The sequence below is a fragment of the Cyprinodon variegatus genome, unplaced genomic scaffold (assembly GCF_000732505.1).
Source record: "Cyprinodon variegatus isolate N-32 unplaced genomic scaffold, C_variegatus-1.0 Scaffold20, whole genome shotgun sequence".
NCBI classification, from domain to species: Eukaryota; Metazoa; Chordata; class Actinopteri; order Cyprinodontiformes; family Cyprinodontidae; genus Cyprinodon; species Cyprinodon variegatus.
The window spans coordinates 879692-902200 of record NW_015150473.1 but is presented as its reverse complement, the minus strand read 5'-3'; the positions used below and the strand labels follow the sequence as shown (position 1 = coordinate 902200).

Here is a 22509-nt window from a genome sequence, read left to right as displayed (position 1 = left end):
AAATGAGTCATAAACTAAACCACACTTTTCAAATGCATCTTAAAACTACTTTATAATGCTATTCCTTCATCAAAATCATGCACAAAGTGGTATTTCCCTTGATTCAATTATGTCTGAGTATTCCTCATGAACTCTGCTTCCTAAGGAGTAGCCCCTCCTTGACATTAGAACCTGTGTTCTAATGTCTGCCCTAAACCCTAAATCCTTTAAACACTATATAGAGAGGTGAATACATAGTGGAATTTTTAGTGACCTCAATTAACTGACCTTTCAGAAAACTGATCACTACTTTTCATTCCTCGTCTGTCAAAAAGTGCCCGTGCCATTTTTTATTGTTATTGTGACTGCCACTAACCGATCTGCCCCGCAAGCACGATCCGTACCATCAGCTCATTTGTGCATGCGCAACCAGATATACATCCGGGTTTCCATAAATAATGTAAATATAGTAATAATATCTTATCTAATATCATATCTATCATTACATATATGCACTCCTGCGGCTCTTTGGATCATTATCTGTAGGACTACTTAAGCAATGGACTGTCCCTACCTCGACGCCAGAGTGTTTGCCAGTTTTTGGGTACTCTAGCCATGCTTAGATTAGCAGAGTCTAACCTGAGTCTTTGTTTAACTGAGCCTAACCTAGTTTTTGTCTTTGCCTTTGGCAGGAAGTCCTCCTGCGTACTGGATGTTTGGCCTTCTTCCCCTGGAAGGATTGTTTACAGAGTTCACACTGAGCAGGGGAGAAACCTCCACATAGGCCGTTCAAGTCCCTCATGGAAATCCAAGTGACAGTCCGCTCCGTTGCTCTTCCGGGTCCTAAGTATGTCTACCAGTCCATTCTTCAACAAGTCCCCTCTTCTCAGGATCGACCCACACATTTTGGATTCAAAGTGAGAGAAGAATCTAGGTATTTGTTCAGGCTTCAGATGCGCCATGATAAAGAGGCGTCATGCAATGGTCAGCAGCACATACTATAAAGGAGTGTTTTTCTTATGGCTGGATAAAGAAAACTCATATTTCATAACAAATTATTACCCACATAGTGCTAAAGGAATTATTACATCATGAATCTAAAGAAAGTAGTGTGGCCAAAAACACCACTATTTGCAGAATAAACCAATTTGGGAGCTACAGCTAGTGTGCGGATCCATCTTTGTCTTATCTATGTTGCCTTCATAGTCTGGCACTAAGTCTTAACTATCTCAGGATGTGCGGGATTTTTGAACCTTTTTTGTAAGAAAAGAACTCTTATTTCGTAACAAATTAATACCCACATAATACTAAAGGGATTATCACATCCTATTCATCCCTATAGTTAAAAGGCTGTTAGAAAGGCTTAGAAAAGCATGATATACGACCTTTAAGCAAAATACATTCATTGATTATGATGTCACCTTTATATTGATATGTTATGACTATAATGTATGTTCTAAGTTAAATAAATTCATTTAAAACTGTGTTTCACACTTTTTTCCATGCTGTTGTGTTCCTATTTTTTTTTTGTTTTCACTTCTTTTGTTGTTTTTTTAGGGAGAAAATACATCATTAAAAAGATCTTCAGATGTTTACTGTAGAATCTTCCCTTGATTGAAGAACATAAAATGCAACCCAAAACAATAATGATCGGGTAAGCGAGAGCTGCTGGTTAATGACAAATTATTTTAAAGGGTAATTTAAAAAAAAAATCTTTCATGGATGTAAGCATTTTGATTTCAACTGGATTTTTGGTAGTTTCAAAGGGTATCAGTATTAAAATGACCGTTCAAGCATTAATGATGTAGTAGGGTGCTAAGACAGAAAGAGATGCTAAGTTAAAAATAAATAAAGCTTCCGCATTTTATTAAGGGCTATTATATTAGCACTTTTCCATTAGGGAAATGAACAAATACAAAAAAAAAAAAACATAAACATAACTGTATATTTGGGCACAAATAACAAGTATTGCTGTTTCTGTAAATTAAATTTATCATAGTAGTTTAAACTCTGATGATTATATTTCTGTACTCATAGGCAGTGTATCTAAAGGAAAAAGAAAATTGCAACATGGTAGGTGATTTTCTTCCCTCTTTCTGGAGTGCAAATTTTAGAACAACTCAGGCGTTGCCATTTGATGTATTGTGAGATCAGCTGGGTTGCCTCTGCACTTTGAGGTTACAAATATAAAAGCAGCATGAATAAAAGCTAGCATGGCTCCACAAGTAACTTGTCATACAAAGTAGGAAGGTTCTGGGTTCTGAGGTCTTTATCCCAGCCTCATGCTTTCAGGTAAGGCGTTGAAATGTCAGGATAGAATGAAATCTCATCTCCATTCTATAACAGATTGTATTTCTCATTACAATTTCATGTTAAAACACTACATTTATCCACCGTAATGACCCAACACATCAGAGTAATAACAGCAGAAAATTGCAGTTACATAGCATAACTTATTTTTTTTCTCTGAATTGCATGGTAGTTCATCATAACATGACATGAATCGGCAAAGCTACTTATTTTTCCTGCAACGACCTGGTCTTTTCTCAGCAGTACAGTCAACTTCCAACAACCATAAAGCAACCACCTTGATTTAAATTGTCCTTTGAATGATGACTATCCTAAATACAGCTCCCACCTCATAATCTCCATCATTTCCTTCAATTACATTCCCAGTCCCCAGGCACCAATCAATCTCTGGGTTCTTTTCTGGTTTTAAAGCCACACACTGTCTGTTGCTCTTAATAACAGTGACAGCCTTCTGTCCTTTCTCCTAGCAAGCTGTTAAATGCTGTGAGGTGAGAGCAGATGACCAAGTGCAAAAGAAACCAAGAGGGAAAATATGTAAGCATGTGTGTGTGTATAGCTAGATTATTACCTGTTCTTTGACAGATGCCAGGATTGACGATGCTGTCTCCGTCTCAGGTCTGTCTCCATTGGAGGCAGGCATCACAGGGGCAACCATAGCCCCCTTCTCCTGCTCTGCTGGCTGGTCTGGCACTGGCATTGCTAATAATAAAACAAAAATAGAGCAAAAATGTGTATGTTTAAAAAAGAGCATGCCTAACAATCAAATTTTTTATGAGGCTATCCATAGAAACTTATATTTAAATAAACACCATCCACAAAGAAATTTCCCATTGTGCTCAACAACCCTCAGTTCACAGTGACTGGTTGGGGCACGTAAATAAAGCAAACAAACAACTATTTCATTAATTAATCTGCAATACACTCAAGCACACAGCTCAACTTGTCACATTCAGTGTGTTACTTTACAAACAGAGGTCCTGGTAGACTTGTTAAAATGTGATGCCCCACTTACCACATTTAAAATACTCTATCTAGGCAAGTGATACATGTTGGAAAAGGAATTTTAAAGACAAGAATCAGTTTAGTGATTGCTATCTAGGGAAAAGAAGCACACATAGCATGTGGATCTGTGTTAAACCCACATGAGTTGCTTAAGCACCATCTAACCAAATATGATCATTAAAATCGGTCCAGCATGGATTCTCCTGACCACCCCCAACGCCTTTGATGTTTTACAAACAGCTGTATTCATTTAGTATAGAATGCTTTACAATGAGGCTCTTTTAAAAGCACCTTAAAAATGTAAGCAGTTAATAATTATGCTATTAATTAGGCAACATTCCTGTATCAAAAAACACTGTATTTGTGGATATGATGTAATATTCTACTCTTAAAAATGGTATTTCATAAATTGAAAGTGAAAAATCAACCTTGAAAGAATGAAGTTTGCAAAAATAATACTGTGCATTTAATCTAATGTGTTTTGCATGGTGCATTTTGTGTTTGTCCAATCAAAGTTGGTCATAAATGTGAGACAACATAGTTGGTCTGCAAATCAAATACATATTCATTCCCATGGCCTCCAAGCTAACTGTAAAACAGGCTGCTAGGTAGATAGGACAATGTTTGTAAATAAAATATGCGACTAAGAGGCCCCGCGGATAGTAATTTTCACTCTCACTGACAAACACTACTTCTGTGTCTGGCATCTCCCCTCCTGAGTGAAGATGAGTCACCGCAGCCTGGCTCCTAAACAACCAGAAACCCCGACAAAGAGCAAATTAGACGTGCTGGCTGGCACTCACATTTTTCCTGAATGAAACAGCCAAATCTGGAAGCTGAAAGACTTCTTACTGCTTTTGTGGAATCATACATTTGTTCTCAAGGGAATAGCTCTTGGAATGAACCAGTGGCCAAACACAGAATGACCTTGTTAAAATACTAGCAATGTAACTAAATCGTTTGGACAGCACAACTTCTGCTTTACATTTTACATAATTCCTAAGAGGAATTGTTTCTTTTTTTACTTTTTTTACTTTTACTTTAAGTTTAACAAAAATGAAAATATATATTATCTATTACTTGGTTGAACATGTTATCCAGGTGAAGCATAAAATTCATGGTGGATTTAAAAATACATTGCAATTAAAAGGTGAACTGCTTAGAAATGCTGAGTTAAGAATATATTTTATAAAAACTAGAATGCCCTTTTAGTGTTTCCAAAAATAGTTTTACCCATGACAAACCAAGTTCTTGATAGCTCAGCACTGAAAATTAGGAACTTAACTGAAATGATAAGGTAGATATTCTTCATTCTTCATGATTTCTTATAAAATAAAGTCTTAAATAACGAATAGTTCATGGTTTGAAATGCCAGTTAACATACTGGTTACAACATCATGTAGTATGTGCATCAAGGCATATTACCACCTTATCTAAGTGTGCAGTCCTTCCAGGAAATATTCACAGCACTACACTTTTTCCAGATTTATTTATGATACATTCTTATTCCACACAGCATCAGGTCAGTCTCTCTCCTCAGAAATCTATACACAACACCCTGACAGTGTAAAACAAAAAAGTGGTTTGGTAGCAATCAGAGCCTCAAGTCTTTTTGGGTATGGTGCCACAAGTTTTGCTCACCTATCTTTGGGAAGTTAGGCCTATTCTTCTTTACATCTTAAGTTCTATCAGCTTGAGGCAAATACTGAACTGTGACTCCAGCACCCTAAGCAGGATTTTATCCAGGATGCCTGCATATTGCTTCATTTACTTTTCACTCTTACCTAACTAGGCTGCTGGTTCTAAAAAAAAAACAAAATCCCCATAGCATGCCACTGCCACCTCTATGCTTCACAGGATGGTTTAGGCTTCTAAACATGATGCTCTGTACACCATTGAGTTCAGTCCTTGTCTCATCAGCTCAGAATTTGGTCTCTGATTGTCTGAGAGTACTTCTTGTGCCTTTTTGGTAAACTCCAGACAGGATGCCATGTGCCTGATTGGTGGATTGCTGCAGCGATCGGTGCCCTTCTAAAACGTTCTCGTTTCTCCACAGAGGAACAATGGAGCTCTGACAGAGGGACTATGGGGTTCTACGTCACCTCCTTGCCTTAACCCCCAGATTCAACATTCTCCATGTTCGCTCCACTGTTACTTAATGAGAACAGATCCACATTATCTTTTAATCCTCCATCTTTTACCATCAAAATACAGAGAAACTCCCATTTGATGTTCCACTCAGGCCGTCTTGGCGTCCCACGCATGCTCTCTTCGAAGTTCACAGAACTTTGAGCAGAACTTGATGGTGTATCATGGATTTAGTAGGTGTTGCTTTTCACAGACATGCAGAGCCGGTCTGCAACTGACCTGACATGGACAGGAAGGGAGGATGAGGGATCTGGGAGTAAGACAGTATACAGAAAGGTATGTGTCTCTCCTAATTACATCCAATTAACTGAATATACCACAGGTGGAGTCAGTTTAACCTTTAAAAAGACCTCAAGGATGATCAGTGGAAATAGTATACACCTCAGCTCACTTTTGAGCTCAAAGGCCAATAAAGGAAGTGAATATTTGCATAGGTGTGAATTCTTAGTTTTGGTTTTTAATAAAATTTGTAAAAATCTAAGAAAAAAACAAAACATTTTTTACACATGAGGAATAGAATTTTCAGCAAAAAGATTTGGAATAAGGATTTGACCTAGATAAATATGGAAAAAGTGTCAAGATGCTCTGTGATTATTTGGACAAAACGTCAATGCTATTCAAGCCACTCAGCCAGGTACATTTGTTCATGCTCAATGCTGGTTAGAACACCTACATCAAATGGATGTTGAAATGTAAATTAAATGTAAAGTCTTACTTGGTAAAGATCTAAACAAGCTCTGGAATTAATTTTCTTAGCATTTATTGACAGAAAATGTTATAATATGAGCTCATAAGATTAAACCCAATAAATACACGCTACATTGTGTCATATCCACAATGCTTGGTATATCAACCAGCAATTACACGTCTGCCTGTCCTCGAGAAATGCTGTCTCGTAAGACAGGATTATCTTAATGACCTCCAAAAAAAAAACAACAACCCTGGAGTACTTGTACTTTGGAGACACCACATGCATCAAAACATATCTTGCCTGTGGAAACCAGTAATTCAATATATAGAGCACAGAAAGAGTCTTTCTGATTAGCATCCAGCAGGTGCTTTGCTCAGAAAATTGCAAAGTTGGCTCACTGTATATTGGCTGCTGCAGGGGTAATTCCGGTGCCAACACATTTACCATCATAAGTCATAACACAGTGGCACCACGAAGCTATTGTTCAATAGACATACTCCGTCCTGCAGGGTACAAAGTCACAAAAACCTTCAATTGGGTTTTTGTAGCTCTTCAGTTGTAGCTCATCTTAAGTGGTTAAATAAAGACTGACTTTCCATTGAATTGGTAAGGAGTGATCATCTGACATTTTAATCGGTCAAATCTGAGACTGAAAAAACGCTTTTTCTTTTACACAACCTGAATTTAGACTCAGTGTTATTCTAATCTTCTTTGAAAAAGCAAAGCACGAGGCAACAAAAACATTAAAAATAAGAATAAAGGTTTCTTTTTTCACTTAGATGTTTTAAGTAAGCTAATGTGGTGTGTATATTTGAATGATAATGAATTTAGACCTGCAGGTTCTGCGTTGAACAAACACTTCACCGTGCAAAAACAGAGCATGGACAACAGATGATTACATTTAAAGGATCACTTACAGGTTAATTAGGATAAACAGCACCTGACTCACTTATAATTTGTTTCAGACATCGATGTAATCTTATTCAGGTTTCAGGGAAATGTGGAGTGTATTCCTCATGCCAATTAGAAAGAGGTAGGCTAAACCCTGAACAGGTTAGTGATCTTAGAATCAAATCTACACATAACCATGCACTAATTTCTAGGGTTTATTTTTAATGACAAATTCAAATATTAATTATTTATCCTGACAATTATGGATACACACTGCCAAGGAAACACCTCCATGACTCAAAAAACCTGCAAAGTTCCTAGAGTATTTATTTAAATCAGAGAACTGTTCCTGCGATAGAGCAATAATTTCATTTGAGCTCTAGAATAAATAACTGTTACCAAAAATGTTAAAACATTTCATGAATGATCAAACTACTTTTAGCAATACTGGGACAGAGTTTCGGGTCTGCTCAGTGGAAAAAGTGGGTAGCACTGCTGCCTTGCAGCAAGAAGGTTCCAGGTTTAATTCCTGGCCCGGGGTCTTTCTGCATGGAGTTTGCATGTTCTCCCTGTGCATGCATCGATTCTCTCCGGGTACTCCGGCCTCCTCCCACAGTCTAAAAACATGACTGTTAGGTTTAATTGGCTTCTCTAAATTCTCCTTAGGTGTGAGTGTGTGTGTGAATGGTTGTTTGTCCTGTTTGTCTCCGTGTTGCCCTGCGATGGACTGGCGACCTGTCCAGGGTGTACCACACCTCTCGCCCATTGACAGCTGGAGATAGGCACCAGCACCCCTCGCAACCCCGGCAAGGATAAGCGTGACGGAAAATGAATGAATGGATGGATGGATGGATGGATGGATGGATGGATGGATGGATGGATGGATGGATGGATGGATGGATGGATGGATGGATGGAGTTTCAAAACCAGCAAATAAATATCTGAGATATAATTCTTGAGTCGTGTTAAGATAATTGCAATACTGTCATTTAGTTTGATTAAACCTTTACTGCCTACTGCCTCCAACAAATATATAGAACTATAGACCTATCAAAATACATATATGATTATACAATGGTAAAAAAGGACATTCATACCCTCAGTTTGGAGACTTTGCAAGTCTGACGTTAGCTTGAAGCTGCACAAGACTGCAGTTTAATGCACCCACCTTCCTCTCAAATCCTCTGGCTTTATAAACAGCTGCATTGCCTCGATCTTAAAGAACAAGAAAAAAATCTCTACTTTTTGTCCGCCTCTACTATTTTTATCATCCACAGCACATTTAGTTTGATTGTTAGAATTAAGCACTGTAAATCGGCTGAGGATTAATATAAATTGCCTATTTCCCTAACATTTCTAATCTGCGCTTGCAGGATACACATGATCTCCTCATTTTATGTCATAATTTCCTACTTTTTCATAAACTTATCATCCTTAAAAAGTGACCATAATTCGGAAATCTCAGCTGAAATTATATTTAAAAGAACAAGTGCTTATGATCACTGCAGTTAAGGCAATTCTCTTTAACAGGGTGTGTAGAACATGTTGCAAAACTTTATGGTAGGTTGGTGATCTACTACAAATTTGTACTAGAAAAAAGATAATTGAAAACGCACCTTAGGTTGGAAATAATAAACCAAACAGCAACAAAGCGCCCAGCTTTTAAGGTACAGAATAGATCTGCTTTTCTACTGCTCATCATAAAGATATGATTTCACCTTTTACATACTCTGAATCCTCTGAGACTACCTTAAAAGCTGTGTTTGAGAAAAAGACAAAAATGCACCCTTGAGAGGTTAGGAAAAGAAAAAAAAAACTTACTTTAACATACTTTAAAAATTGGAGCTTCAGAATAACGCAATTCAATAAATGAGGGTTGATTCTTTTCAAACTTCTAATATGCATATTTTACTAGTTTTTTTTAAATCCATTTCATCCATGCTGGGTTTTTATGTGCTCAGGTTTTGAAAGTAATTAAGCGCAATATAAAAGCAATATAATTCCTGTAGCAGAAGCAATAAAGTCTTTGGATTATGGAACGTAATAATACAGCATGAATTATTTTTGGCTACAAGCAGGCCTATTGTGTAAACTGAGAAAACAATAAAATGCTGCTATAATGTTCTGTGACTCAGTTAACAAATTCGTTCCTACATTTTTAAAGAGAAAACAAGAGATAACAAAGCTAAATTATGAACAGTATAACATGACACTCCTCATTCATAGCAAATGTTTTATTCTAATTGCGCTACCTACCTTATTAGTCAGTTGAGTATGATGAAACAAAACACATATCTGTCAAATAGACTTAAAGGAAGAGCTGAAACACCTACTCATACTGCATAGAAGCCTTATAAAAGGCCTGTAATGCAGCAGAAACAAATTTACTCTGATGTTACATCTTAAATTACATTACCTTAAATATGAAGACAGCTATGACTTAACACCAGTATGCAACTCATAGTAATTAGCAAGGATAGTGTCAGCTTTGCACTAGAGAGTACCAAAACCAGTTAATTAGTAATACTGAGGTTGTTTTGTCACAGAAAAATACCCATTTAATAATTAGGCAGCAAAAAACAATAGTGAACAGATTATTTCCAATGTGTTTTTAATCCATGCATACAGCAGCCCTAAAAAGACTGAGAAGAACAGCTTTGACTAAACACCACATGCTTAGCTTTCAGTTCCCTTTAGAATGCAACTAACATACCTAAATCCAAATTTTACATTACCAGAGTATTTATTATGTTCATATCAAGGTGTCTCTTGCTGTGTTAATAATTAACTTACGATTTAGCTGTGCCCTTTTTAAATCAACTAATTATCAGCGAATGGGTTTTCCAAGGGGCCCTCTAGCTTTAAATGAAGATGACTCTGTTTAATTTGAAACAATTTACATTATTAAATGTTTACTACATTCCATTTTCATTATTATTCAGTATTATTTTCCATAATAGTAAATTGATTGGAACATTTGGCTTTAAATCGCAACATTAAGCAGGCCATGCATAATAAGCATAAATATAAACATATCAAAAAAATAATGAATACAATCTGTTTCAAAACTATTGATATTGTTATGTCATTTTTTTAGAATATTATCCAATATTCCAATACAATCTGTAGAGTGCCCTAAGCATCTTCCTCCATTAGATTTACAAGGTCACTAACCTGTGTTTCCTTTCTGCAGAGTTTCCTGTGATAGACACCCTAGCCGCTGCTACTCCCATCCACCAGGTTTTAGATAAACACTTTTTGAATAATCCCACTGTCAGTCTTGCCTGAATACTGGGTCCTTTGTTCTGATTAGTGACAGCTACATACTCCATTATTCATTCTCTCCGCTTGTTTTTGACACAACATCTGGCCAGAACTTATTTCTTGCTGGGTGAAGCACTACTGTACTGTGGGGTAGACTTCAATAGCTGAGCTTTTTGTGGAAAAGCTGTTCTGGCGGGGTATGTAGAACCCTTAAAGCAACACTTGGTCCTTTAACCTTAGCTACAGGTTTTTTTTTGTTTTTTTTGTATGTTTGAGAAACTGCTTGATAAAATAACTCTTTTGATATACTGGATTCCATCTAAGAGTCTCAGAGGAAGGCTGAATATGGATGCCGCACTTTTGGGATTCTTTTACTCTTTTTACCTCAGAATTAATATCTTGCATATCAGACATAAAATCACACTGAAATCTATTAAAGTTTGTAATAATTGGGAAAAAAATCCAAGAACTAATTTCAAAAGAAAGAAAAAAAGGAAAAAAAAAGACACCCTGTTCTAACCAAGCACCCAACAGATGCACAACACTCAGTGGCATAAGCCACAGACATCAAGATTTTATGCTATTAGACACAACACTAGCAGAGAGCACAAGATAAACTCTGTCTCTCTTGCTCTTCACTCCAGGCACTTTAGGCTGATCGCCTGAGGGAAGATGCGGAAAGTCTTCAAAAAAACGGATTATCCAGACATAGCTTGAGAGAGGTTGCCATCCTCCTGTAACCTATCTGCTATTGGGAAAAATCTCCATGCAATCTTAGCTATTCTCTTACTTCAAAGTTCTTATTTCCTCGTGGAGGGCTGCATTTTTCTTTTGTGAAAAAAAAAATAGAACATTAACCAGCATGGTTTTTAGAATGTAATCTTCAAACCAGTTAGACCCAGCCTGCAGCATATAAATTCATCTATACAGCAAATTAGTAATTGTAACTGAGGATGGTTAAACGTTTGTAACATCCCCAAATTTTGCATTTGAGCACCTGAGATATAAAAAAAAGACTTAAAGGGCTGCAGAAAACAGTGATATATATTTTGCAAACAGGTGAAATAATAAACATGTGTAATAATAAAGTTTATTATGTTTATTATGTAGTGTTTAACACTACATTAACAGATATGCAGTATAAGGAACATTATATATAACATAATTTTTTACAAAATGAAAAAAAAAGTAAGTATACTTTAACCTACCGTTCACTTTAATGATTAGTATAAAACAAAATTCCAGTATTAAAGGTATGCCAGATTTAAAAACATGAATTTAATTTTTAAATATCAAAATGACTGGCAGACAGTCTGCTTATAATATATACTATAATATATACCAGTACACAGTCTTGTCTATGTAAATCATTGTTCTTCACTGTCTTATCTTCCATAAGCTACTTTTACACAGTGAAAGAACCAGAGGGCCACTCTAGTTTATTAACATACACAAAACAGCAGAAAATGTGATTCAGTCTGCAGATAGTCTTATAATTGTAAGTTCGAATGGATTCACTTTGATTTTCATCAACTGAATGAGATTTGCTGTGATCAGCTGCAAAGACCTGGTGCTAACACACAGCTTCCACATCCAGTGAAACCAACTGTACCTAAGATTCTGGTCAGGTGTAGGGGGCATGTGCGGCACAGACTGCAAGATTACAACATCACACAACACGTAGAAAATAAAGCAGTTTCAAACATTTTCAAAGCCTCTTTTTGTAAATGTATATCCCTTTACTGTGCCTCAATGGGGAAATTCATTCTTTGCATTTGACCCTTGGGGAGCAGTGGGCTGCCATTTTGGGTTGCCGGGGAGCAGTGTGGGGTTAAGGGTCTTGCTCAGGAGCCCAGGGTGCAGGCTGTCAGTATCAAACCGGGTACTTAAAACCTTCTCAGAGCACAAGCGCACTGCTCTAACCCACTAGGCAAACACTTATACCCCTTATACCTTGTGATCCTCAATAATTAACTCGCTTAAATGGCAAAATTGCAAATAAGCGACAGAGTTTGCTCATATGTGCCTGCAAAACACAGCTGGGCAAAACTTGGGAAATGATGAAACTGAGGAGTACCAAGTTTTCCCAGGCTACAAAGAGTAAATAATTTAAACCTGTACTGCTCCTCCCCTCTCCTGCAGCTCAATCCTTTACTTTTTTTTTTTAGAAAATGTATAGCATCTTGTTATATTTAAGTTGGCAAAACACAAGCACTCCATTTTATGGAAGCAGGAGAACCTATCATTAGTCTTATTAAGATAAATGATATTATAACTGGCAAACTTTGAGCAGTAGGTCTGGTACATTTAGAAGCACAGGTACTAGCAACCTTCTCAGAAAGAAATTGCACTGCTCTAACCACTAGGCCAACACTCCCCATAGGGAAGTGTTTTGTCATCCAGAGACACTATTTTTTTTTTCCAAGAGTTTTTCACAATCTGTTGATTGAATTGATATTTATCCACTGAATGATTGGTTGTCTCTTGGTGTTTATAGTTGCAAACTCTCACCAGTAGGAGCTGTTCACTTTGTTTATGGTGCTGAGGTATATACAAATGTTTCCTGACAACTATTAGCTAGTGCCCGCCTTCCATAATACTCTTTAAGCCAATCGTAGACACGATAATCACAGTAGGATTCGTCTGCAGCTTCTTGATTGTTTTCATAAGAGAAACTGTCGCTATTTTAGCAAAAACCAAGTCAACTGCTAAATCGATAGGAGAGTCCTCCAGTGTACCCATGTTTGTAATGATCCAGCAAAGCCCTTCTGATTGTCATCATTCCTACATGTCCCGCCCCAAAAAACACTGCTGGATGTCATTGGTCTGACTCGCTGGTTGTTACAAGACGGACATCTTAGCATGATGTCCGTCTATCTTTTAAGATAGATTTGTTGTGAGACTGAAAACTCAGATCTTGCAGCGATCCAACTTGCAGAGCAAGGGTATTTACTGGTAGCTGCTGATGAGTGATGTGTTGAAGACCCCAGATCTAGAGGCTTCCTTCTAATGAATTGATCACATATCATCCTAAAAGTATTAAACACTTTTTTGTCTGGACTTATTTGACTGCTTAGCGACAGGCTGATTTGAATAAGAGCAGCAAGAAATTTTTGGTTTTCAAGTCAGTAGATTTAACAGTCAGTAGAACATTAAAACTGAAATATGGCTGGAGTTGACGTCTGTCATCTCAGCCTTTCATTATTTGACACCAATGAGTAACAGAAATTTAAAAAATATATATTTTGCCACATTTTAATGTTATTTAGACTCTAATTACTTTACACTAATTATTGTGTATTTCTAAAATGATACCATTTGTCATTCCTGTGTGACACAGCTTGAAAAAGCTTTAGGAAAACAAATAAAAGCGCTATTGTTGCACACACACCAAGTATCCCTTTGAAGTGTTTAAAGGGAGGTCTAAATTGTGCTAATATGCTGTGTCACATTTCAAAGACAAATTCTTATAATAATGGCTCACTGAAACACAGCCATTCGTGCACATTAGGATACATTTCTAATGACACAAAGCTACTGTTTGAATGTAATACTTTCTCAAGTGAGCGTATTGACCCCGCAAGGATTTGAGGATTAAGGAGTTATACCCATGTTGCACACAAACATAGACATAAAACTATTATTTACATAATGAAACCTAATTATTAGGATGTGTTGTTTACAACGGACAGATGAGAAATACAAATGACTTTTTACTTATATATGCCAGCCTGTAAAATGATTTAAAACCTGTAAATGCAATCTGATGGCTATCAATCCTACTGATTAAATTGAGCCTCATATTTAATGCTTCTTTCCAGTTCCCAAGTTTTATAACAAGCAAAATAGATTTGACAGAAATGTGAGATAAGAAGAGTTTGAGATATATATCGTTACTTATTGGGTGCACCATTTCAGGATCCTCTAGTGCCTGAATATAATTCATTCCAAACATATGGCTAATAATGTTAATGTCAGCAGAATGAGGCAAAGCTTAGAAAATGAAGAAATAATAATTATAATTTTCATACCCAATTTCCCCAGCCAATCATTGCTGTCTTCTACAGGCTGCTCTGCCATTCAAGAATTATTCCCAAAGTGTTGCGCATACGATTGTCTAGGATGATTGATAGCTCTAATTTACCTCCATGAAACATCTAATATGAAAGTCTGAATAATGCATAATTCAGTTAGCAGAACTGGGAGCCGGGAATGGTATATGGCAAATTCACATTGACAAACATGCCAAGTGCATGACATGTTCTGATGCAAAAGGTGTTATGAAATGGGATGGTGTGGATAAAAACAACCTGACCTGTTACTCTGTTGTAGATATTTTTAGTGCCTCTGAACAATTTAGAGATTGTGTGGGGTCATTTTTTTTCCAATGGATAGATGGCCTTAAATGAAGAACAGCTTCATACAAAATGGATTTGAAATCATGAATTTGTGATTGGGGAAAGATATATTCCAATTTTATCTTTTTTTTGTCCTGTTATCTAGCTGGGGAATTAAATGTAAAAAAAGGTAACTTGTCACCCTGACATATGTTATTCTGAGATGTGTTCTGATTTAATAAAATTCTGTATAATGTCTTAGAAACATTGGATTCTTTAAAAAAGCAAATAACTATAAAATGTGTTATAGTACAAGAGCTGCTGAGGTGGGTGTGGCTCCAGTCTTCTGTAGCCTCCGTGATTCACAAGGCTGGTCACAAACATCTGTGATCTGATGCCTGAGGCCTTTTTTGCAGGCTTTGAAAAAGACCCTGTAGTGCAAGCCCTCAACAGAGACAGTAACATTGATTCTTTCAATCGATTCCCTTAACTATTCCTGCTTTAGCATTTCTCTCATTCATATTGCCATTTCAACCAAATATTTATTACAAAGTCTTCTATAGAAAATATAAATATGCAATAGCTTACTCTTAAAAGAAAAAAAATATATAGATCTTCCAGAGTTTGCTGTGGATACAGTCTGTGTGTACATGCCAATACACACATATGCATGGAGTTCAGTCAAGCAGCTGGGAAGCAGTGCGATGGTTGACCTAGATTGGGTGCTGGGTTTGAAGGCAGAAGAAACCATATGCATACAAAGTCAGAAATCTCTACACCAACAGTCTATGAAACCAAGGGAACAGACTGAAATAATACTGCTTTTGATTTTCCAGCTTCTGAATATGTTTTTTTTTTTTTATGATGTTTTTTGCAGAGTTTAATAAGGCAGTAAGAATAACAAGACTGGAAACTGTCTTATTATTATTGTAGTAGAATATTCCAAATATATTGTCTGTACATCCAGCACACTATTATTTGGCAATTTGACATGAATAACTAAACGTAAATACTCTTAATTCTTGGTGGTGCTTCCCTTGACTTTAATGAACCTTCCGACTCTGCTGATGATCCAGAAGATCAACAAAGACAAGTACGACCACTGGCGATAACAAATGCAATAACAAGTTGTGTATAGATAATGAAGTCTCATAATCTAGTTTCATCACTTTTACTGGAAAGCTATTATATTCCTGGGCTTATTAACACATCTGAAATGATGCTGTCACCTCCCAAAGCCGCAGCTGTCGGCAGGAAGCCAGTTTACCACAGATTTCACTCTCACTTTTCAAATCAAGGATGTGAGACACAGGAAGTTGAAGGAACTCAACCCCCAAAACAATAAAGACGAATCAGATTAAACACTGTGCAAAAAAACAAAACAACTTTATATTGCTGTGGAAGCCTGGAGATGTACCGGCAGCCTGCTGTGTAACCCCAACTTTTATTCAGGTTCTGCAGGGATCTCATCTCCACCCTCCCGCGGCACTCTCGAGGATAAAGCGTGCGTAGCTAATGGATAAATGAATGGGCAGACGAGGCCAAGTGCTAAAGAGGATAAGAACTCCAGTTAACCAGGAATTAAACAAGCAGACAGAGGATGAGAATGAGCCTGGAAACAAGAAACCAGGAGAGATTGTGGCAAGAAATCAAACATTAATTCTTAAGCCTCTTTTCTCTCTTTTCTCCCTCTTCCCTTTTATCTTTTTCCACCTGTCAAAGTAACATCCATTTCAAAATGTCTTTTAAACAGTTTTACACAATTTGTTGATGTTGTTAAAAATATTGGAATCTTGAAGAAGGTATCAAAAACTGTTAAGAATGCTTTTAAAAAAAGACACAGGATTAACATTTTTTAAGGTTTTCTTTAAAACATAAGTTGCAAAAAGGACTCATGCAGTTTTTAAACCATTGAGATTTATTTAGGGCTGTAACTAAAGATTATTTTGATAATCGATTAATCTGTAGATTAGTTTTTCGATTAATTGATTAGTAATCTTATAGCAAAAAGTTCCTTAAAGAAGACTTTTTACCAATTTGAACGAGGTTAAACTACAACATATCTACTTGAGAAGTTATGGATAGAGCATATTCACAGAAAAAAATGTTTTGTTTTTTTTATCTTAAAGTCAAAATATATATATATATATTTTTCAAAATTTTATTATAAAGGAATTACTGCTTTAAGTGGGTCACTCTCTCAGAAAAAGGCATGTTTTAAAGTCTCTATACTTCAGTTAACTATTAATTGATTACTAAATTAGTAAATGATTATTTCGACAATCGCTTAATCATGATTAATCCACTTAAATGAAGTGCTGGTCCTTTTTTCAATTTACCTAAAAATAACTTTAGGGCTGAAATAATTAACAAAATCCGTATTTTTAGTTCAAAATCAAAATATCTCATACATGTTGAGAATGAATAGCTTGCTAAAAACTGAGTGATTCTTCGACTTTAGTTACCTTTACAGCCTAAATCCAAAGACAAAAATGTACAAAAACAGAAATATATTCAGTCCTATTACCAGACACATAAACAATATTTATAATATTTTATTATCCATACACCTGTGACAAAAAAATGATATACTTGAGTCCCAGTATTCTCTGGCATAGGTACATATTGAATCAACATCCCCAAAATTTGCATGTAAAATGTTATTTTCAGTCACTAATATAAAAGCCTTGAGACCAACTGGCAGAACAGAACTTATAATAACACAAAGCATGAGCTAAACCTTATTTTAGAAGCAAAAAAAGGCCAGTCCCCCTAAGCATGGCCATGCAATAATGTAGTGACTTTCTCTATAACGAATATAAACCCAAAATAGGTATATTGTAGTCTTATCTTATTAGAAGAGTAGGAACGAATAAATAAATCAGCTGCATGAGGGAAGGCTTCTAAGAGACTAAAGCAATTTACATTTCGCAGCTTTTTCAAATAGTTTCGCATTTCAGAAAAGCATTGTTTTTTGTTATTGATGTGACTTTGAGAAACTTTTTTATGAAACAAAACACCATTTGGATGTAATATAGTCCTTAGGGGAAAAACAACCAAGGTTTGTTTTTAGTTTTTATCCTCTTTTCTTCAAAACATCCATCAACAAAGGTTTGTTCCCTGTCCTTGCTGGCAATGATGCTGACAAACAGCAAAATAAAAAAGATCTATTAAAGCAGCTTTTCTGTTAATATAAAAAAAAAACATTTAAAACCATTAGATTTTCATTTTACTAATGAAGAGTGTAGCACTTAGTCAGAAAGTAAAGTTAATCACTTTTGTACAAAGAAATAATCAAATAATTCACTAGTGCTTTTGTCTTGACACATGATTATCAAGCAAGTGCTAATGGCGAAATTCTGCATCAGTATTCATTCATCCAAAATAACAGTGCAGTGCAGATCTGGGTTAGGGCACTTTAGCAGTTCACTATCCTGTGTTAATGTGAATATGAATACTTAAATACTAAAAAATAACTTAGTTATTTGTTTACAGAAATATTATGTTCTTGTTTTAGAAAAATAGATCATTCTGGCTTGTGCATTAAAGAAATAGCTAAATACAAAAGCTCAAGGCCTTTGATTCTGCTATCTATCTATTTCTACAGTGTATCCATGGTGATAAAAAAGGCCGGGCTTTTTCCCCAGCTGCATTTTCTTTCCCCACTGATTTGTTTTCTCCCTAATACTATCTGATTTCTCCTTAAAGGATAAAAGCAAGAAGAGGTCTTTGACACAGCCAGGGCAAAGTGTTCAGATTAACTAAAACAAGCTTTGCACACAAGCAAAAGATAACTTATGGTCTATTACAAGTAGAATTTGTTTATCGTATTCAATACCTTCTTCTCAGGGTCCATTGTGTGATCATTGTGCACATTGATATCTATGAAATGTCAGAATACATTACTCTTCAATCATTTCTCACTTATCCTGCCAACATTATCATTCAAGTGACTTTTGCAGAGGCCTAATCTGCTAAAGCCAAAGATGACAAGCATTCAGAGCAAACCCCAGCGAATGGAAAGGATAGTTTGACAAAAGTGAGGGAAGTGATTCTAGCTACATTATATATCAAAAATGTGGATAGAAAAGGCGAGGGAAGATGAAACTATATGAAGGAAGACTTGGATGAGGAGCAAGGAGCATATGCTGTGGTTCATTTGATAACTTTGACCATAGCTTTCATTATGCGCTTTCCTGTATGTGGAGATATGACTGACATTCAAAGGGAATAAGGAGCAACATTTACCTGGGTGTTATCTCTGAGACAGCAGACATGAGTCGACTTGTGATCTAATAAAACTCTGTGATGGCAAAAAGAAGATGAGAAGGGAAAAACAACCGTAGAGTAAAATGGGTGGTCATTTCCTATCTGGATGGGTTTATTTTATTATTATTATCATGGCCTCTATTTTCTTAAAGGTTGAACATTACTTACTTTTTCAACAATTCTGCAGGATATTTTGTCTTGTTTTGTTCTTACAAAAAGATAAACAACTAAAATCAGCCAAAAGCAGCAGCTCAAAGTAATCATGAGTAAAGGTACATGAGTAAAACAATCCTATAATTTTATTATTTTTTTTTTAATTTAGACAACAAAAACAAGCAATTTTTATACATGAAACTAATACCCACGAGTGGTTTAAATCCATACTTTTCTGTGAATGTGTGGTAGAGATCACTCTTTTTATTCAACTTAATCGAAATCAGGAGGTTCTCATGTCAGTGTTTGTAAACCTGTTCAACCTAATTGTACAATTTTTTATATTAAAAAAATAAATGTCCACCTTATGAATTAAACCACTCAAAAGACCTCATTTTGAAATACAAATTGAAATACACCCAACTTCCTATTCAAACAATATTGTGAACATGCAGCTGCTTCAAAAGTGACTGAAAAGCTGGCCGAACTGTTTCTACTCCCTCCTCTGTGACTATTTTCCATTTATGGTGCTCCCACAGCTTACCGCAATATAAAAATTTACAACTCCCATCCAGAGTAGTGGCCTCTGTCGGCTGTAAAACTCACCAGACGTAAAACATGTTATGTATAAAACCTGAGTGCCGGGGCTGTAAGGTGGCATGACAGGATATCCCCCTGAGACCTGAAAAGGTGAGATTGGAGGTGTGGACATCAACACATCGGATCTCTCATATAGGCATTAACTGTCAAGACAGTTAATGCATATTTAATTCATGAGAAGTGGCAGCTTAAGCAGACACAGATCTACATCTCTTTTGCATAAAGCATTTCTAAGCTCTTTACTTCGACTTGAGTAATTATAACTGAAGTCTAACCTTAGACTAAAAGTACAGATAAGTATTCAGCTCCTGAATGGCCTTCATTCTGTATGACACATTTTCAAAAATGGTTTTGTGCATATCACAACTTCTGCAATTTTATATTTATTTGATACATTTCTGAATAGCCTTTTCACATTTGTCTGATACTAATAACAAAAAAGCAGAGCACTACTTTATTAAGGTAAGCTTTTGATATCAAAATTCAGAGTAATCGTTTGCAGATTATTCCCTATTGTCAACTTGAGAGTTAAATCAAGTCCAAACGTTTTATTGCAGCTGACTGATGAGGTTAAAAGTCATATTTTAATTCTATCAACTAGTTTTTGTCGGATTAAAAATAACATCTATGTGCTGGAGTGGCCGAGCCAGAGTCATGACTTGAATCTAAATTAGAATCTGCAGACGGAGCTAAAGATTAGGGTGTTGGAAAGGAGGCCATCCAACCTCAAAGACATTGAGCGGATCCCCAAAGTGAAGTTGTCAAAATACCAGCAGAAAGAAAAGGTTGGAAAGCAGTGATAAGAGATTGGATATGGGGGACCTAGTTTTGAATCGTGTTAGCAGGAGATGTTAACGGCCAGATCTGTGTGCAAAATGTAATGACTTACTGTGGTGCCTCCTGAGGGGGGCAGCTGTGAGGATATGGGAAGAGCACAAATGAGTTTCAAATACTTTTTGTATTTTTTTTTTGTGTGTGGCTGTTTTTTTTTTTTTATCTGTAGAGCAAAATCTTTTTTGATGCAAGTTCTGTGGAGAAAAAAAAAGGATGACCTGATATCTGAACAACCTAAAGTCACACTTTGTAATGCAGAGGAGACTGGATGATCAAACCCCTAGAATGATGCAACATAGACTGGTAAATCCAAACTAAATTCCAGACTATCTCCATAACTGTTGCATCTTCTCATATAAACAGATACTTCAAATTCTAGGGTTAAGACAAAAAAATTTTCTACACCTGGAGGAAACGGCAAACCTTTTCTCGTTTTTGGTTGTTTTTTTGTTTTTGTTTTTTTGTGTGGAGAGCAATGGCTTTAGAGAAGATTGCTCCTGCGCATTCTAAAGATAATGGATTAAAAATGTCACATCGCCTACAACAAACAACTTTACAATGGTAAAGATCTGGTCCATCGATCCTTGACTAAGATGAACGCCACAGTGTTTCTCGAAGATATAAAGTTTTACAACCCACGAGCTTCACTCAGAGAGGCCAAAAATAGTGTAGTCTCCTGTTCCCCCTTCAGAAAATATATAACCCCAGCTTCCCATTAGGAAAGAAGCCATATTAAATACACTGGAGGGTACATTTTATGAGCATAGACATCCAGAGGATATGGTAAGTATATTCTGAAGTATTTGTATCCAAGACATAGAATACAATTTAAAGTCATGGCAGCAACGGAATAAACAGACTGATAAGAAAAGCTTGGATGTTAATTTCATGCTCCCCCAGCTGCGTTGAGCTGAAGTCTGCCTGCTGGTTGCGTTTGATCCCAGTGAGATGCTGCACATCTGTCAAAGGCAGGGAGATCCCTCTTGGACCCTGTAGTCCCAGTCATATCAGCATGATGTCATCCTACTGCACTCCCTCACTCCCTCCTTTCTTTTACTCCCAAAACACTCCCCACCCCCAATTCGGTCGCTTGTACCACTTTCTATCCACAGTTTCCTTTGTCTTCATGCACAAAATACAGACAGGTAATTGTGCCATCCTCTGAGGCCTTATCTCTAGTTCAAAGAATAGGTCTGTTCATTTAGTTGATGTGCACTGCTTACAGTAACGTACCTCATCAGTTTCTTTGTTTTGCTTTTTTTTTTCCAGAGCTGCCACGCCCATCTAACCAAATATTGTCAGTAAATTTACCCCCTCTTAAAATGACAATTTACATTCAATAATCACTTTTAAGAAACACTTTGCAGCAAGCTGAATAGAAGATCTGTGTACATTTGTAATAAATGTGCTTGTGCATATCTGCATGCTTTGTTCAAACATGTGCATCAGGTGTGTGTTTGTGACAAAAGTGCTGCTGTGCTAGCATTTCTGCTCTGATGTCATTGTCCTATTCTCCGTCTTATCAGCCGCTAAACACATTCTTCCAAACCAGTGCAAAATCCCGAAAATGTATGTGTGTGTGTGTGAAACACGTCCAGCCATAATGGTGACTGTTTGTCTGGCGAGGCTTGAATAAGTCTGTGCGTTACATTATGGGCAAGTATGTGTGTAGAGAGCGGGAAATAGGAGGAGATGGGATAGGAGGGGAAGAGAGAGGAAGAGGAGAGGGAGAGAGATAAAGGCATTTAGTGCAAACTCTCTTTGGATCCAAAAGCCCCTGGGTGGCACAGAGGAGTTTCCCAGTGTTAATCTCTGTGTAATAACTGAATCAGAGAGAAAACAATGGCCCAAATTCACAAGCCAAAAGGCCTTGGGGCAGCTGGTTAGTCTGTCTAAATGTGTGGGGGGGGGCAAAAAAAAGGAAAGAAATAGCTGTTTACAGAGGCATTTGAAATTACATATGTTTGATTAAATATGGCAATATAAAACTATTTGGCTGGTCCAGTGAGGAAATGTATAAATATGACTTTA

The 22509-nt window shown here is 36.5% G+C and overlaps 1 protein-coding gene across 3 annotated transcripts in view; it reads right to left on the bottom strand.

Moving 5' to 3' along the window:
• The window catches only part of LOC107094192 (catenin delta-2-like), a 303403-nt gene that overhangs the window by 259930 nt on the left and 20964 nt on the right, over positions 1 to 22509 (bottom strand). For all 3 annotated transcript variants that reach the window (XM_015389646.1, XM_015389668.1, XM_015389657.1), the window contains exon 2: positions 2858 to 2988. In XM_015389646.1, coding sequence (XP_015245132.1) covers positions 2858 to 2986 — 129 coding nt within the window. In that variant the 5' untranslated portion in view covers positions 2987 to 2988. The remainder of the gene's footprint in view (positions 1 to 2857; positions 2989 to 22509) is intronic.